General features: G+C 34.2%; 3 protein-coding genes across 3 annotated transcripts; 1 reads left to right on the forward strand and 2 right to left on the reverse strand.

The window, feature by feature from the left end:
• Nucleotides 1–7,714: 7,714 nt before the first annotated feature.
• On the reverse strand, nucleotides 7,715–9,455 carry LOC125198421 (cytochrome b-c1 complex subunit 8-like). Its single transcript, XM_048096769.2, has 2 exons — nucleotides 9,221–9,455; nucleotides 7,715–8,038 (listed from the first exon to the last, which is right to left on the reverse strand). Exons 1-2 carry the CDS (start codon nucleotides 9,388–9,390, stop codon nucleotides 7,990–7,992), a joined length of 219 nt encoding a protein of 72 aa, XP_047952726.1. The 5' UTR covers nucleotides 9,391–9,455; the 3' UTR covers nucleotides 7,715–7,989.
• Nucleotides 9,456–14,979: 5,524 nt separating this feature from the next.
• On the reverse strand, nucleotides 14,980–16,453 carry LOC125186708 (uncharacterized). The gene has a single exon (XM_048083137.2). It carries the CDS (start codon nucleotides 16,163–16,165, stop codon nucleotides 15,242–15,244), a length of 924 nt encoding a protein of 307 aa, XP_047939094.1. The 5' UTR covers nucleotides 16,166–16,453; the 3' UTR covers nucleotides 14,980–15,241.
• Nucleotides 16,454–18,057: 1,604 nt separating this feature from the next.
• Nucleotides 18,058–18,872, forward strand: LOC125189703 (transcription factor UNE12-like). Its single transcript, XM_048086953.1, has 2 exons — nucleotides 18,058–18,414; nucleotides 18,849–18,872. The coding sequence occupies exons 1-2, from the start codon at nucleotides 18,058–18,060 to the stop codon at nucleotides 18,870–18,872; spliced, it is 381 nt and encodes a 126-aa protein (XP_047942910.1).
• Nucleotides 18,873–18,988: the final 116 nt, after the last annotated feature.

Consider the following 18,988-nt stretch of genomic DNA (forward strand, 5'->3'; position numbering starts at 1 on the left):
AGTCTCACGTAAATCACAAACATTATTCCTTACTTATATATTCCTTTCCTTAATATATGATAGGAAATATATTATTCCCAAATCAGTGACTATATATTAGTCAACTAACAATCGGCCATATATAATTATATATAACCTCAATTTCCTTGTTAGTCATAGGAATCATAATGTGAATTACCGTTAATTGACTAATTAATCATATGATTAGGAAACGTCCCAATAACAATAATTAATTAGGGAAAAATGTGTCGTATACCAAGTTAATGTATTATATTAAATATCCAATTCTATTTAGGATTCTATCACATGTCACATATGTGAGACATAAAACTTACATTCTCCCACTTAGCGAACATGTGGGACACAAAATTTTCGATTCTCCCACTTGTCACACGTGACAGAGCCACGATAAAATAGACATAACAAACATAAGGCGCGCATAATATTGGAATTTATAAATACTTTCATTATTGGTAAACATAAGTATTATATTAGAGAGACTACTAATGCGAGTCATGGCGGGCGTATATCATTCAATCGATACAGTTCCTTCCATGTACCACATCACCAATATCCACTCTAATATAATCTATAAGTGACACCGCGTCCGTAATTGTCTTATTTCAAGACCTCCTGCATTTATACTAAAAACGTACATATGCATTTCAAATAATAAGTATATGCAGAAAAAGTAGAAACAACTTTATTGAATTCAAAATATCCATAACTTAAGTGTCTGAACCAACATGGAAACATAAAGATTTGACGTTTCCATACCCAAGACCCATTATGTTAACTTATTCCATTCCATGAATGTCTTAGGCGGTAACGCCTTAGTCAATGGATCAACAACCATAAGCTGTGTGCTTATATATTATATAGATATTCTTTGTTCCCAAACTCCATCTTTCACGACAAGAAACTTTAATTCCATGTGTTTAGCTCCTTGAATACTTGTCATACTTACAGAAAGATACGATTGCACTATCATCACAATATAATTTCAACGGCTTGGATATTGAGGAGACAATACCAAGGCCTGAAATAAAATTTTGCAATCATTAATGCCTCAAAGCAAACCATAAATTTAACTTTAATGGAAATCCAATAATTTCTAGTTGATCAGATTTCCGTAATGTGAGCATAAAATATTTTGTTCCCTTTAAGTATCTCATTATTATCTTTGCAGTTCTCCAATGTTCAACACCAGGGTTACTTTGGTAACGGCCTAGCATTCCAACTGCAAAGTTGATGTCTGGTCTAGTACAAACTTGAGCATACATCAAACTTCCCACAATAGATGCATAAGGAATATTTTCCATCTTACGTTCTGTTCTAATTCAGTTTTTGGACATTGATTCAAACTGAATTTGTCACCTTTATGAATTGGAACAACACTTGGAGAACATGCACTCATGCCGTGTCTCTCTAAAAGATTCGATCTATGTAGCTTTTATGAGACAATCCAAGAGTCCACGTGATTGATCACAAGATATTTCTATCCTATGACATAGGATGTCTCACACATATCTTTTATGTTGAAATTTTTAGAGAGATAATTTGTGTCATGTAGTAATCTAATGTCACTATTAGCAAGCAATATATCATCAACATACAAAACCAAAAATATGAACTTGCTCCCACTAACCTTGAGCAGTAATAGTGTCATGGAATTTAAATACCATTGTCGAGAAGCTTGTTTCAGTCCATAAATTGATGTCTTAAGTTCGCAGACTAAATTTTCATTGAAGTCTTCAAGTTGTTTCATGTAAACTTCTTCTTACAAATCATCATTTAGAAAAGCAATTTTCACATCCATTTGATGTAGTTCCAAATCAAAATGGGCTACAAGTGCTAAAATGATTCTAAGTGATCCCTTCTTTGATACTTGAGAGAAAGTCTCTTTATAATCAATGCTATCTTTTCTGAGTATAACCTTTGGCAACAAGTCTGACTTTAAATCATTAGATTAAACCATTTATGTCGAAATTGGTCTTGAAGACCCAATTACACCCAATACACTTTTGTTTATCGGGTAATTCGACAAGGTCCCAGACTTTAATCCATAGATTTTAACTCTTCTATCATGGCATCAATCCATTTATTAGAATTATTACGCTTAATGGCTAGTGAATATGAATCTGGTCTGTTATGAGTTTCTATGCCACATTCAGATTCTTAGAGATATACCATGCGGCCATCAAAAATGGCTGGCCTTCGTTCTCGTTGAGAACGTCTTAATGACACTTCTGTAGATGCTTCTTCCACACCCATGTTCAATGACTTTGGCATCATCATTAAGTGGTTGGTCATTCAAATATTGTTAGGCTGTTCAACAATATTTAGTACACTTAATTCTTGAGGAAATTAGGAAAGAATGTTATTCCCTTATTTCATTAATGACCGCATTACGAGTGTTAGAACTCCCACTGATCTCACCATTCTCAAAGAATCATATATTTCCAGTTTCCACAATTCTCATGCTATCATTAGGACAATAAAACCTATACCCTTTGGATTTTTCTGGTAACCCACAAAGTAACCACTAACTGTCTAAAATCCAATTTCTTTTCTTGCGAAGAGTATTCTCTAGTTTCCGCTGGACAACCTCTAACATGAAGGTGCTGCAAACTGAGTTTTCTACCTGTCCAAAGTTCATAAGAGAGTCTTTGGTACAACCTTACTAAAAACTTGGTTTAATACATAAATAGCAGTTCTAAGAGCATAAATTCACAACGTTATAGGTAAGGTAGAATTAACATTCTTCTAACCATTTCCATGAGAATTCGGTTTCGTCTCTCAGCAACATCATTCTGCTGAGGCGTACTTGGCATAGTATATTAAGCATAAATGCCATGCTTTTCTAAGTATTTGGCAAAAGGTCCATGTAATTGACTTATTTTAGTGGTACGACCATAAAATTCACCACCTCTAGATCGAATAATTTTCACCTTTCTATTTAATTGCCTTTCAACCTCAGTCATAAAATGTTCAACTGTGCCCGAAATTTTTCTTGCAATAAATAAATTCATAACGCGAAAAAATAATCAATAAAGGTGATAAAATATTTTTCTCCACCAAAAGTCGAGACATCAAAAGGTCCGCAAATATTTGTATGTATAATTTTATGGAGCTCATTGTTTCTTGTGGCATTTTTACTATTGTGTTTGGTTTGTTTACACTTAATACAATCCACACAAACGGAAATGCTTTGTAAAGTCTAAATTCGAATGAATATTATCCTTTGTAAGCCTTTTAATTCTTTCACTAGAAGTATGATCCAGTTCCTTTATGCCATAAGAATGATAAATTCGAATGAATATTATCTTTTAAATGCCCCTTCGGTTGCAATGTGAGCATGAGATGCACTCATTCCATACTTCTTCATCTTATGCTCCCCTAGACCAATACGTTTCCCAATTATTTAAAATTCCACTAATCTTTTATAGTGAATCAATTTGGAATGGTCCATATTGAGGAGGTAAGGAAGTTAGGATGAATTGGACAAGGAAATCCTCATCCACCTATAATCCTAACTTTTTCAGCTTAGAAGAGATGTTATTTATGTTCATCACATGCTCGTACATAGTCATCATATTGCATGCTTATGAGATCCTTTATAAGTTTTTCTGCAAGAGAGTTATATGCAGTTGTGAAGCGATCCTCAACATTCTACAAACGTTCTTTTGCAATGTCAGTCGTTGAGAGGTTTTATCTGCAACGAACATTCTAATGAACTGTAAACTTAGTTCTGTTAGATTTTTCCCTAGCATTATGGGTAATCAGCCAACTACTTTGATCATAAAATAATTGGCTTATCATTCAACAGTGTTAGGTCTAAGTCCATTATTTCAAGAGTGAACTTAAGTTTCTCTTTTCATGCAAAGAAGTTGGTTCCATTAAGTTGGGGAACGTTTGAGGTAAACATATTAGTAGCAAAAAATATATGTTTTTACATTATATGAGTAATTAAGAAATGAATGCTCACATATAGAAGCTTTGAATAATAACACGAACATTAATTTGAAAACCCATATCATGAGGCAATTATGAAAACTCCTTTGGGTAGTCTTCATACAATAATAAAAATCATGCTTTTAATATACATATCTTAGTTCAATAATTGAGTAATAATAAATTGGCGTTACCTTTGGGTAATCGACACCAATTTATATTATTAACTCCATTAGTGTTTATTATGTCGCAAAGACTATTTCCTTTGGGAATCTAGACCTTATAACAAACAAACTATTTAGATAATGAATAGCCACAACAAGCATGATGATTAATTGCATACATAGATTTTCATATTAACTTGATTATAAACTCTTCTCATTTTACCTCACTTTGGTGATTGCAAAATAAACATAATATAATCAAGAATGTATAGCGATTAATTGCTTAAGCAGATTTTCACTTAATTTGATTATAAACTATTATTTTACCTCACTTTGGTGACTGTAAAATAAACATAATATAATCAAGAACATATAGAAATTAATTGCTAAACAAATTTTAATCTGAGTTTGATTATAGACTCTCCTTATTTTGCCTCACTTTGGTGATTGCAAAATAAACATAATATAATCAAAATACATGTTAAAACGAGAATTGAATTATGTAATCATTCATTCCACCGTCTCGGTAGATTCATAATCATAAAACATTTAATTGAAATCTCAATTCATCAATGCATATAACTTAATTTACGTTCATTATATATATAATCAATATACCCAAATCAATTCCATACACATAAATAGAATAATTTGGAAACAATATATTTCAAGTATAATCATAAAAAATAAGCAACCTTTAAATGATAAAGCAATTAACCATTACAATTCACAATCTTATTATGCAAACAAATTAAATAAACTGAATTACCAATTCTTTCGTCCACTGTTTCGGTGGATTCAGAAACAATTTTTTCATAAATAGAGTCAGTCAATACATAATCGTTCATTTAGTCATACGAATTCATTCAATCCACAGTTACGGGATACACTAATTGAATTCAATAAATTTGAATTCACAATGCGCTGACCATATTAAACAAACAACAGATTCAATTAATTTATCAATAATATGGTTTCAATTATACGAAAATACATGAGTTCTCAACATTGCTCTGATACCACATGTTGGACATTATTTATCATCATATATTCAAGAATACATAATTGAATATAAATAAAGCAAGATCTTCGAACATCATGTATTTCACGTATTAACCATAAACATAATGGATCGAAAACTTACCTTAATGATCCATAGCGGAAGCGATTGAGGAAGGAGGAGACGATTTCCTTGAACTCTTTTCGGCGTAGTGACGCAATTCCAACTCCAAGGATTTGTTTCTCTCTCTTTCCTTCGTTTATGTGTTCTCTTTATGTGTGTGATTTGATGGGATCACCACACTTGTATTTATAGGCAGAGAGAGGACATACCCTAATTATCAAACCCTAAAAGCCCTTTCCATCAAAGAGGCCCAAAATAATTTATTCATAATCATAAACTTGATTCTCAAGTCTCACGTAAATCACAAACATTATTCCTTACTTATATATTCCTTTCCTTAATATATGATAGGAAATATATTATTCCCAAATCAGTGACTATATATTAGTCAACTAACAATCGGCCATATATAATTATATATAACCTCAATTTCCTTGTTAGTCATAGGAATCATAATGTGAATTACCGTTAATTGACTAATTAATCATATGATTAGGAAACGTCCCAATAACAATAATTAATTAGGGAAAAATGTGTCGTATACCAAGTTAATGTATTATATTAAATATCCAATTCTATTTAGGATTCTATCACATGTCACATATGTGAGACATAAAACTTACATGAAAGACCACATTCATTAGCATTTGAATTTACACACACAAGCATACTTATGATGCTCTATCATGTAATTTCCAACTTGCTTGATAAGGCTTTGTAGGCACAATTTCTGCATCACCTTTCTCATCAAATTCTCCAGCCTTTCTCATTGCCTCCCCTTCACAATTTGCAGCTAAATGACCCACTTGATCACAGCGAAGAAAAATGGGAACAACAACTTTCACGGCATTATCGTGGCTATTCTACTTCCTCCACTCAGTGTTTTCCTCAAGTTTGGCTATAGGGTACTTCTATTTTTCTTTCTAATTTGTATACAATTACTACTATATTTATATTTGATTTTGGTGATATTAACAGGTTGAGTTTTCATTTGCTTCTTATTGACGCTTCTTTTAGTTACATTCATGGAATCATTTATGCTATATATATTCTCACTCAGTAGACATATTCACCTCTCTCTTCATTCCCAGGTAAATAAATACTTTTATTCTCTATTTGTCACTTTGATTGATATTAATTTGTAGTCACTATAGCTTTATCTTCTTGATTTTGATGGCTAGGGAAGCCTCCACAAAATTATGTGGTGTGAATTGTTCGATTGTGTACTTTCATGGGTCTCATACATCTTATGCTTTGCTCTACGGATGATCGTTTTAATACATATTGATTATTGATTTTGTTCTTTATTTTATTGTAGTTTTTGGCGAGTTCTGTTGAAGAGTGACGAATTGTGAAGAATTGAAGGTTTTAATTTATAATGATGAGATTGATTTTAATTTTAAAGTTAATGTAGTGTATAAAGAAATTTTAAAAATGTCATTGTATAATTCTTTATTATGATAGATTTTTATCTTCCTACTCCAAGATTTATTGTTTAAACATTATATTATGTGATTTGTTTCAAATTTATTATGCTTCAATGTTGATTTGTATAGATTTTTTATTCTCATATAACTAAAATTGTTACTCATATTGTTCATTGTTAATATTGATTCTAATTTATTTAATTAATTTAAAATTAAAAATTAATGTTTTAAAAATTTATTAATCTGTATGCAGAGGCAGACATGATACTAGTTCTATATAAAAACCGAAATATAAACGCATTAGAATTTTGTTTTATTGCTCTGTATATATATGACCTGTTGCATATTTTAAGATTCTACTTATATATTATGGTTTGGGCCATTTTTTTTCCCTTTTAAAATGAAAGCCATTTTTTTTCCTTTTCAAATGAAATCGTAACAAACTAACAATCTCGACTAAAAATTAATTTACACATGCCGAGAAAAAAAAAAAATCAAAATTTTAAGGGAACAACGTCAAGAGTCTTATGGAAATGTAAACTCATTCGATCGAAATTGGGTGGATTGAATATTGGAATGCAACCAATCTCACTCATTGTTGGTCACTCAAGTTGTGAGCTTCTCACTGGAGGAGGTAATTGTTGGGACGTGGAAGAGCCACATAATCTTGATCGATCTTGAGGCTTATTGTTCAACTCTGACGACACATCAGGAGTGAGCGATTTAGGCTCCAACTGATCATTGTAGTTGACGAGCTTCAACATCAAATTAATGTGGCTTGTCAATTAGTCAACAGAGAACAAAGACAGACGAAGATGAGGATAGCATTTCCAGCGGAGAGAGAGTAGGGAAATTTCTATCGGATAACCAGTTGAAAGACAGCACGGATGCCTCTCGTAGAAATTCATTGAACACCTTTTGTGCATTCCTTGAAACCTTGCTGCATTGACAAGGAACAGGCTGGGTTTGGTTTATAGGTTACCGATTAACTATTAACCAATATAGCACACAAGATGAATGCAAGAGACATTAAAACACGGTCAACATATGCTATATCAGAAATATCATTAAATCAAAATCAATGGAAAATTTTGTAAATTACAGCGAAGATCAAGCATAAAATTTGCCAACATTCAAGGCAGACAATTTTGTACTAGAATACATGAATCCAGGTTTTACATAACATGAATAAAAAAACAGACTGGAAACCCAAGATAAATTGGGGATCCAAAACCAGCAACCAGCAGGCAGTGCATGTCAGCTTATTGTCTAAATGCTTGAGAGCTTTCCACAGACAAATCGAGTATTGGTATAACTACCTTCAGTATCTGTGCTCCATCTTCTCCTTTTCCAGGTACCACTGCACATACCTGCACACAAAAATTCATATCACTTGGTCAAATTCCCCGAAAAGACAGTTTGCAGTAACTAAGGATTAAACAAACATCAACAATTATGAAGCACAGCTTTTTTAAGTTAGGGAAGGTAATGAGGATTGAACCTCGGCCCTCTCACCCTCAAACGGGTGACAAATGCCATAATACTACATGCCTGTCGTACAAACAAAATAAGCTCTAGTACAGCGATTAATCGAAGGCAGATTACTGGCAATTTTGTTCTATGCAGAACTAAAATGACCATATAATGCTACTATATCAGGCTCACAAAAGCCAAGAACTGTGGTTATCCAATTATGTTGCTCAATGCTCATCATGGTTTATCAATAACCAGAATGAGGAAGCAGGCCAAATGGATGGATTTTAAGTTGACAGTGTTTGTATCTTTTGTTTGTTTCCCCTGCTTATTTTTCTTTTTGTCTAAGTCATTGCTTCGAATTACCTGTTCTCTATTAAATCTTGTGATGTGGTTGGTAAACATTTGGTTAAGTGGTGATGAAAAACCAGTTTAAGCTGGTTTCATCTTAGCAAAGATAAAATTCAACCCCACTCTCAAATTTATCACAAAATAAGAGAACTAAAAACTAAACCAAAGCATCTCAAACTGGTATCCTTCCTTCACATGGGAAATTTGATATGATGCAGTACTTCAATATTCAAGAATAAGATAACTAGGCTTAGGTAGAATCAAAATGGTGATACTCCTCAAACACCAGTATTCAAATCTCAAACACCGAAACAAAATTTGATTCGACAATAAACAAGAAAACTATATATATGGATGAAACTTGCCAAAGTAGAGCATGTAACTAATGTAGAAAGAACAATCCTTCTATAGTTATGTATAATAGCAAGTTTGTTGGTCAAGTTGCAATATCAATATCCAAGGTATCCAATTTCATGTATTATACAATCACAGATGGGAATAGTGCATCGACAATACAATCGGATCGTCCTTTTTCAGCAAAAACTCGATATAAATCCCAATATCGTATAAACCATCAAGTTTTGATAATTCAAAATTCAGTCAAGTCAAGTCAACGCAACAATCTACTCATGATTCATTCACCGAGCAGTACCAAAATTAGAAGGAGGCGATCGGTCTCATTCTAACAAAATTCAGAGATCTAACTTATGAATGAATAAAACTCTTACGAATAGGTGCCGACGAGCGGGCCGAGCAGGAGCGTGGTGCTGATCCAATTCTCGGAGATCTTGTGGGAGATCTTACCGGACAAATCCTTCCAGAGCCCGGGCATCACCTTCTGCTGAAATGGCGACAGGGCGTATGTCACCGACTTCATCTTCACCGGTATTTTCCCCATATTCTCTTTCTCTCTCTAGAAATGTGCAGATGTAATTAGGGTTTGAAGAAGTTTCAGTTGATTGATGAGAAAACGAAGAAAATAGTGATAAAAAAATTTAAATTTGACGGTGAGCTCATTTGGGCTGTAATGGGCCTGGCCTTTATATTTTATCACTGGATATTGGGCTCATGCATGTTTTTACAATTATAATCACAACTTTATCTGAATTATGCTGTGAACTTTATAATTCATAGTTACTATATGGTTTTTATACGAATCGTTTATTTTCTTTGTTCTTCATCTAACTCTCTCATACTATTGACGTCATAAGAAAAGAAAATAGGGGAGCCTATTTTTCAAAAAAATGCAGTTATTCATATAAGTGAGATTTTATGATATATCCTATATATAAAAAAGATAAGTATAGAATATTATAAATACTGATAAGTCAATCTCTAGGTCAAAAATCACAAGAATTCCATCATTATTTTCACCAACCTTGAGGACCGATTTTTGTCCCTTTTACTATTTTTTTCTCGCTTGCCCATACAAAATACTAGAATCGAGTGATAAAGTTTTAGATTGTTTTGAGTTTGAGTCTTTTGTAGCGTGTTTTTAAATTTATATTTATTTACTCGAAAAAAAAAAATTTGAGTTAGAAAACAGATCAAAAGATCCAAGATTCAGTACGAAGAGCGCCAATATTGATTGCCACATAAGATAAAATTTAATAATAATATAAATTCAAATGTGAAATGACACATTTCAAGCTTAGTACTCCTCCCTCCATCTCATTTTAGGAGTACCGTTTGTTTTTTGAGTGTCCACTTTAAGAGTCCCGATAAGAAAGTAGGTCTCACATTCCACTATCTTTTTTCACCAACTTACTTTACATTTATTAAAACTCGTGCCAAACTCAAATGATACTCCTACAGTGAACAATCGTCACAAAGAGGGAGTAGTATTTAATTTAAAATAAATCAATTTATTATAATAGTACTCCGTATAATATTGTTAACTATTTATAATATAAACACCCTTAATGTGTCAATTACCGTATAAAATGCTAATTCCTGGTCGATTTCTCTTGATGTCTATCGATTCAATTATTCTAACATGCTTAGTTATATAGCATAAGGCACAAAATAATGCTATAGTCTATAGCCTCATTCGTTTTATTGTGTGGGTTGTTGACTTGTCGTGCTCATTTACGAAGAAAATTTAACTTCAAAGAATTTAAAATCAAGTCTCGCAGTTAATTCAGATGTAGATCAGAATTCAAATCAGACATTTGAAATTCAAATCCCTTCAAATTTATGATTATCATTTTGAAACACAACAATTCAAAATCTAAATGGATCCACTTCAGGTTCGGTATTTTTATGCTATTACTTTTATTGTTGTAGGATTTTTAATCGAATTATAAGCTAGCAAATATGTATGTGATGTTCGGATTTTTTCCTTTTTAAAAATTACAAATATAATATTGGAAAAGAAAAATAATCAGCCACAAAAAAAAAAAAGATCATGAAACGCTAGGAAATCAATATATATTGAATAACAAAAAAATCTCGAATAAAATCTAGTATGGTGGAAATATCCCAAGTACATATGTCACATTAGGGCGGGCGATGTAGAGAGTTTTCAAATTATTTTTGGTTTACCAATAACAAAATGTTAGTTACTTTCTCGATGAGATGTTTCTATTTATAATACTGATTAATTTTTTATGACGGTTGATTTAAATGTTCTAATTCACTAACTAGTAACCACCTAGTGCGGAAATCAAATGTTTTGATATAAATGGATTGTAGATTAAAGCTATATGCAAAAAATGTATCAAAAGAAAATATTGAGTTCCTCCTTATATTCTAGGTAATTGATAGAAATCCATGGGTTCCATCCTAAAACCAATTCCAATTGGTGATAGGAGGAGTGACCCATGGGATTTATATACTAGTTTCAGTATTCCCTTACAACGATGTGGGACAATTATATGTTTTTTTAGTTTCAAATACCAACACCCTCCCTCAAACCCTTCAAAGTGAATCTTGGAGGAGTTGGAATTTTTTCTTTATCGATTGGACGAAAATTTTCAGCCTAGATATACTGCTGGGTCAGTCATTTTTTTCGGTTTCAGCCCAGATATACTGCTGGGTCAGTTAATTTTAACTGACAATCGGTGACCCGCTCTGATACCATGATAGAAATCCATGGGTTTCATCCTAAAACCAATTGGTGATATGAGGAGTGGCCCATGAGATTTATATACTAGTTTCAGTGTTCTCTTGACACCGATCTGAGACAGGTATTTTATTGGTTTCAAATGCCAACAGTAATATAATAAATGAGCAAGCAGAAAGGAAAATTGTATGCAATCGCAATCGATACCACACTATCTAAATATTAGACAAATAATTAGGGTACATACATATATACGAGAGTTCACTACATATGGAGTCGTTTGTTAGAGATGATGTGTAGCTTATTGTCATGATTCAATCCATCTCGTGATCTCTACCTCACAAAAAGTTGTAGCAAGGGTTTGGACAACAAATTAAAATGCTCCTTCAATTATATATATAATGACGTTTTGGACTTTACTTAAACTCCCATTCTCCTAAAAATAGACTCCCCTAAATTTTGCTGTCCATTCCAATTTAAAACATCAAGTCATAAATGTAAATAGGTGTTGATCATAAAATGAATAAAAATAGATACTACTCGAAACTTAAGTACATAACCCTAATAGAGTCTTGGTAAAAATAATTAGTAGTAACAAATTCGATAATATATTTATATAGAACAAATAAATAATACAGTAGTAATATCAAATTATTTTAATTGTATTGGTAGTCCCTGAAAAAATGATATCGGTATTTCAATATACAAATTTATCTAAATCGAACGAATAGTGCCGGCGCCCTTGATCTTTTAAATTTAGAAAACAATTCTAACTGAACGTAATAATATTCGATTTCGTTATTTGAAATTTATGGACTCGGTCCTACACTCCTACTCTTAATTATGGTGCCTTTTGAGTCATTTAATGCAGTAATGTTTACACATTTATGTGGGAATTATGTTGAACCATTTGATATATATACTTCAGAAAAATAAATAAATCAATTGGAGGGGTGTGGTTAAGTGGCACAATACTCGTCTATCCATAACCAAATGATTAGTGGATTGATCTCTGCCTTTGGCTATGAAGTAGCTTTAAATCCTTGGATCAGCTGTCCTATCCATTAAGGCCCGTCTGGACCCGGCGGTGGATACCCTTGGTAATTACCAAAAGAAAAATAAATAAATGACCATCTATGAGTTGGTGACTTTCAGTTAAGAAATTTACTTTTTCTACTAATCTATATCATATGATAGCTGGGAATAATCGAAATGAGTCCACAACTGTATGAAACTACTTTATGCCTTTTACTTTTGCTTCGTTTCTTTTATTTTCTTTTCCCCTATGAACTAAACGGTCGTTTGCTGCATCTTTAACTTCATCATTTTCAGAACAAAAAAAGAAGTTGGTGGTGATAGAATATGATCAGATATCGAATGACATATTTAAATAAAAGCAACATAATCCAATAGTATAAGAATGAGAATCCAATAGTAAACAAAAGGCAAGAGTTGGAAGAAAAGACTAAAGATGGCGTTGAAGATGATAAATCGTGAATCATCATAGTAGAGCCGAATTTGTGGGTTCTTTTTTTGGAGGTGACGCACTAAAATTCACACGTTCAATTAAATACTGTTTTGAAGTTTAAATTTAGTCACATGTGGGCTGCAACTAAACTCATTTCACATTAGCTAAGAGGATTTAAAATAAAGAAAAACATTCTATCACAATTTTCACTTTTCATCTCTTAAAAAAAAATTCAATGATGATAGTGAGCACAGAGAATTTAGTACTACCAATTTCCAATTGAAGTGGCTCGATCCAAATTTGTTTAGAGAAAACAATATGGACTTACTACTAGTATTTTTTTTTTGCGTGGAATGGATAGTTGACAGAGTGGTACCCACACGAAATATTTAATTTAAATTCCACTAATCTGAAATTAGGTATGTATGAGCGGGTCGCGGGCGCCTCTTCTTCGCTTAAAAAAACAAAGAAAAGATATTGTGGAAACCACGTTAAGATAAATGAATATAGGTAGAAGTAGAATGCCTAATATATTATATGGATGTTTTTAGGTGGAATAATATTGGTAAGGTATCATGTGATGTGATGTCAGCTTCCTTAAACTTAGCTCTAATTTTTCTTAAAAAAATATGAAACCGTGGCGTGGAGGTTTCAAAATTATAGGTATAATAATTAGCTTATATAAATGGGTTTATGAAGACTATATCAGGTGACAAAACATGACTTTCATTAGTTTGAATGTATTGAGATTAAGACTCGCCTACTAAAGTGATGTAGTGATTTATTTCATCGGATACGCTGGTCATTGGTCTAATTGATATGATATACACACATCATCACTGATGCGTAATTTTTTTAAAATGAGTTATCTCACTACCCCAAATGAAAAGAAGAGAACTATTGGTTCTAAATTTATTATTCATCATTTTTTAATTCAATTAATTTTGAGACGTTCTATGATGCCCGTGACCGTGATCCTATGGTGCGCTCCATTTATACTTGTGATCTTGGTACATCCAAGTTTTAATCAATACTACTACTATATGCCGGCATTTATATAAGGGTTAATTGATTCTAAATTCATTCATTATTATTGAATTTTAATTATTTCCCATAATTTTCAAAATTGGTATATATAAACATTTCATACGGAATCAAACTCTGGCATATCGATTATCGAAAGTGACTTGGCACCAAAAATCGATGGTACGACAATAAAACAAGGTCGTTTAGATATTAACCGATATATAAACACTAACTAATTCGTCCTATAAAGGTACGTAATTGCTTAGTTTAGTGAAAGGGGGCTAGATTACAATTTTATAAAAATAAAAATGAAAAAGAAAAAGGAAAACAGAAATGATATAGAAGGGGGTTCACGTGCAGCAACGTGATGTAAAAGCTCTAGTCCCCAACTGATTGTGTCGTTTATATTTTTGGTGTATCCCTACACAGCCTGTCATCTCTTATTTTAGCTACTCGCACTCTCATGGAGTACTTGCCTTCTTCTCGTCGCCATTTACTTTTACCATCTCTACCATCATTTTTCACCCACCATTTCAATAATACTATTACCTCTATAATTTACCACATCTTCTTCTAAATACATACACTTTCATCAACTTTGCATTCAATGTTCATCTCCCACCAGACACACAGATATATATCATGAAAACACAAAGTTTGCCACAGAAAAATTCGATATTATTAATATCTTCAACAAACTTGACAACTAGTAAAATTTAAGTCTTGCAGCTATGAGGAATCAAAATTTGATTATATGACAAACCCATTTTTCTTTTATATTCCATTCTTGAATCTTGATAGTTGACACTCATTATTGATGTTATGGACAAAATGATGTAACTCTATACTTATTTACTTTCACTTAAAAGCACACCTACGCATAAAACAAACACTACCAAAAAATGCACTAACCATTTCAATAACTTGGCTTAGAAAAATGGCTTAATTCTCCAATTTAATTGCACCAATATTTGTACATCATGCAAAGAGATAAGTAACAACCTGCACAATAATAATCAACGGATCCAAATCGTCCTACATTTTTCTCAAGCTCCAAAATAAATTATGATCAAAACAAACTGAACACTAATTTTAAGTAAAGAATTTCCCTTTTTTGAATGTGTTTAATCAACGAAGACGAAAATCCCAATTGAAAGAAAATGAGTAAAATATTTGGAAATTTACCAGAAATCAAGGCACAAATTCATTCTCCAACAAGGGTTTCGTCCGCGTCTCCATCGCCACCGGCGCCTTCGTGTTCCCCACCGGCGTCATCGGCAGCGGCACCCCCACCTCCGCCGCGTGCTCCATCCGCCGGAGCTTCTTCCGCCGCCGGCACCCCCTCACATAAACGAACAGCATTACCAGCGCCGCCACAAGCGCCACTCCTCCCACCACCGCTGCCACAATTATCCAAACCCTCCTATTCCCTCCCCCTTTCCCCACCCCGCCGCTTCTCCGCGGCGCACCTCCGCCTGGTGCCGGTGCCGGAGCCGGAGCCGGCACCGTCTCCACCACAATTGAGTAATGCCCCTGGTCAGCGGTCAAACAAGTAGTCCCATTCACAACATTCTCGAACTCCACGCTACCGTCCAAAGCGAAATGTACGCATTTAGGGGCTAACCCTCCCGGCCCGGCAAGTACCGTTGGGAACGTTACCGAAATGCGGTCACCCGAGGCCCGAATATCGAGCTCGGAGAGATTTTTGGCGGATAAATTGGAAGCATCGTAGGCTAAAAGCCCTAAAACCGGAGCTAAAAAGGTCCGGCCGGGAAGAGGGTAGTATAACGAAGACCAATTTCCCAAACTGTGGTAAACCAACACAAGCCGCTCAACATAGGGCTGCGCAGTCACACCTACTGGCAGGTGAAACTCCTTATAATCCACCCCCTTCCGCCGCAGGCTGCCGCTCCTAAGCCGCAGCGCCGCCACGGAGATACCGGTCAAATTGGACGGCACATTGCCGTCGTAGACAATGCCGGTCTTCGGCCTGACTAAAGCCCTAAAAGCGTAGTCCTGTAGCAGAGAATCGAGCGCGATAGCGGAGAGCTCCGATCTCGGTTGAGCAACCGCCGCTTGGAACAGGAGAATTGTGCAGAGATAAACTAGAAGCATCGAGAAAAAGCAATCCGAGATTCAAACAAGCCTCGTCTGAAAATGCAGTGAGTTATAAATCGAGAGTGCTTTAATGGCCGCCAATGCCATATCCCCTTTCCCGATCTGCAAAAAATCAAATCTAGCTACAAGGATTCAGCAGCAATGAATTGGATCGGAAACTTGCCTAAGATAAGAGGATCTGTGGGAAAAAATCAAGGGATTCTGGCATCAAGTATCAAGTTTGCAGAAGCTGAAAAAAAGGGAAGAGAGTTCATATATTTAGGAAATTAAAAAAAAAAAAAAAAAAAGTACAACTGGAAAGGAAAATAAATGGGGAGCAACTAACCTCACCACACAGCTGTGGTCTGCGACAGAGCAGATTCCACCGCTTCTCCAATAATTACATATCCTCACCCAATAATGGGATGACACGTCGGATCAGGATTAGACCATTAAAGACCAAAAAATGAAAAAATAAAAAAGGACCACCTGATTGCGAAATTTGCTAAAAGCATTAATCTTTGGGTAAATTATTTTAGTGTGATGGCCATGGCCATTTCCTAGCTATTCTTAACTCATTATTTATGTTAAAAATCTTCCACATCACTCTATAACAAATCGTGATACTCGCATTTTCTTGTAATCTTTTGGGAATACTATATCTTAAAGTTTCATAAAATTTACGTTCTTGTGAGTAATTATTGAGACAAATCATTTCCTTACTAGTGTAGTGTGTATTACTATTAGTTAGAGCAGTAATAAATTTGGCCCGGTTGACCTTGCCCCCTTCTGCTTTAATTCGTCCCTATGTTTTCCTATTCATATGCATTAATGAGCATATGCCGTTTCTAAAATAAAATTCAATTTTATGATTCATGCTAGATTTTAGTAGAATCTTTATCTACATACGGCGATCGGTTCCAATGATTATCGAAATGTATCAAACGTGACACCTACGGTAACAGGAGCGGACGCAGAATTGAGATTTCTAATTTTTATTTCAATGTATATTTTTGGACAATTTTCCTCATTTGCAAGGGCTGTTATACAATAGTTAATATTAAACATTAATAAATTAAAAAAAATTGTTTAAAAAATAAATTCATTAAGGGCTTTAGCCCCTAGTCACCTCCATTTGGGTCCGCCCATGCACGGAGTGTAGAGACTATAGACCATGGTTGTGTAGAGTTCATGAGCCATGGTGGTATATCCACCTTTAAGGATGGGCGCAAAAATTTATTTACAGAGACTACTTTCTAAAGTTTGAATTTGGAATTTCGAAATATTAATTTCTTGGATTATACTATGATCTTTTGAGATGATAAGATACTTATAGTTTAAGTTGAGTGAAATTATATAGCTAAAACGTGAGAAAAATTATTTTAGTAAGGGCTTTAAGCCTCTTTACTAATATAAGGTGTGTATACCTATGGCCACCATGAGCGTCAACGGAACACAATCGTAGGCCTTGGTGGACCACGATCATGAACTCCGTTTTACTCTAAAATTATAATAGACGTAATTAAATAAGCAATTAGAATACAATTCAACTTATTATTTAGAGTTAAGGCCAAAATTGGTCCTAAACATATGGCCATTTTACCTTTTTGGTCATAAACTTTATCTTTTGGATTTTTTGGTCCTGCACATATGAAAAATTGATAATTTTGGTCCTTCGTCAATAGTTCCGTTAATTTTTTAACAGTCAACACGTTTTGCTCAATTTTGACCAGATTAGGATCTTAAGATTATGATTATTAAGTCACTAATTATTCCCTAATTCACATTGTTCTTTTTCACTCATACATTCAATTCTCGCACACACACTTATATACAGAGAGAGATAGAGAGCCAAACCTGAAGGGCTGCGGTGAGTTGTGAATTTCAGTTGAATTTCCGTTACTTGAATCATGTCCAACAATCAAGGCGAAACCCCCTCCGACGATTTCCTCGAGCAGATTTTAGGTTATCAGAACTACGCCGCTGGAGCCGACGCTACTTTGGTCGGAAATGAAGCTCCTTCTCCCGCGATGATGCTGCAACTCGGCTCGGGCGACGCCTCCTCTCATCTGGTTGGAGTCTTCGGGATGGGAGTCGGCCTCAGAGTTGAAATCGGCGGCGGTTACACCGTTGGAGACGGCGGCGGCGGGTTTCCATTGGGGCTGAGCTTGGAGCAGGGGAAGGGAGAGTACAACGACGCCTCGGGTAGCGGGAAGAGGTTCCACCTTGATGATTTTGTTGATCCCCGCTCTGCTGCCATCAAAGGGGTAGACTTAATAATTATAATTAAAATTCTAATCTGGTCGAAATTGGGCAAAACGTGTTGACTGTTAAAAAATTAACGGAACTATTGACGGAGGACCAAAATGATCAATTTTCCATATGTGCAGGATCAAAAAATCTAAAAAATAAAGTTTAGGACCAAAAAGATAAAATGGTCATATGTTTAGAACCAATTTTGGCCTTAACTCTATTATTTATAATGCACAAATTTCATAAATATGAAGCAATCAACCATCATGGACTTGGAATACATTGGTGGGCTACAATAATTTGTCATACATTCTTTAAGTTTCGGAAACAAGATTGCAACATGGTATTTCCATTTTACTTTGAAGTTCCAGGTGATCCTTTCAATGTTTCGAGGTAATTTTTAACACTACATTTTTTATACATATATTGATGTTTATATTTGATTAAGGTTGTTGAAGTTTTAGAGACATAGACTACCTCTATTGCACAATGTAATTTTTTATGTTTTAATATATTTTTGGTAAGATTTTTGATACCGAAGGGCGAAGACTTTAGGCAATCTCGTTATTCAACTGCTATATTGCATGT

This window comes from Salvia hispanica, chromosome 5 (genome assembly GCF_029641045.1).
Source record: "Salvia hispanica isolate PSC_SH4W2 chromosome 5, Shi_PSC_v1, whole genome shotgun sequence".
Classification (NCBI taxonomy): Eukaryota; Viridiplantae; Streptophyta; class Magnoliopsida; order Lamiales; family Lamiaceae; genus Salvia; species Salvia hispanica.

Coding starts and splice junctions, on each gene's coding strand:
- LOC125186708 (XM_048083137.2), bottom strand. CDS start 16,165: ATGCTTCTAGTTTATCTCTGCACAATTCTCCTGTTCCAAGCGGCGGTT.
- LOC125198421 (XM_048096769.2), bottom strand. CDS start 9,390: ATGGGGAAAATACCGGTGAAGATGAAGTCGGTGACATACGCCCTGTCG. Junction 8,039..9,220: donor CCGCTCGTCGGCACCTATTC/GTAAGAGTTTTA, acceptor TTTTGTGTGCAG/GTATGTGCAGTGGTACCTGG.
- LOC125189703 (XM_048086953.1), top strand. CDS start 18,058: ATGTCCAACAATCAAGGCGAAACCCCCTCCGACGATTTCCTCGAGCAG. Junction 18,415..18,848: donor GCTCTGCTGCCATCAAAGGG/GTAGACTTAATA, acceptor TATTTGATTAAG/GTTGTTGAAGTTTTAGAGAC.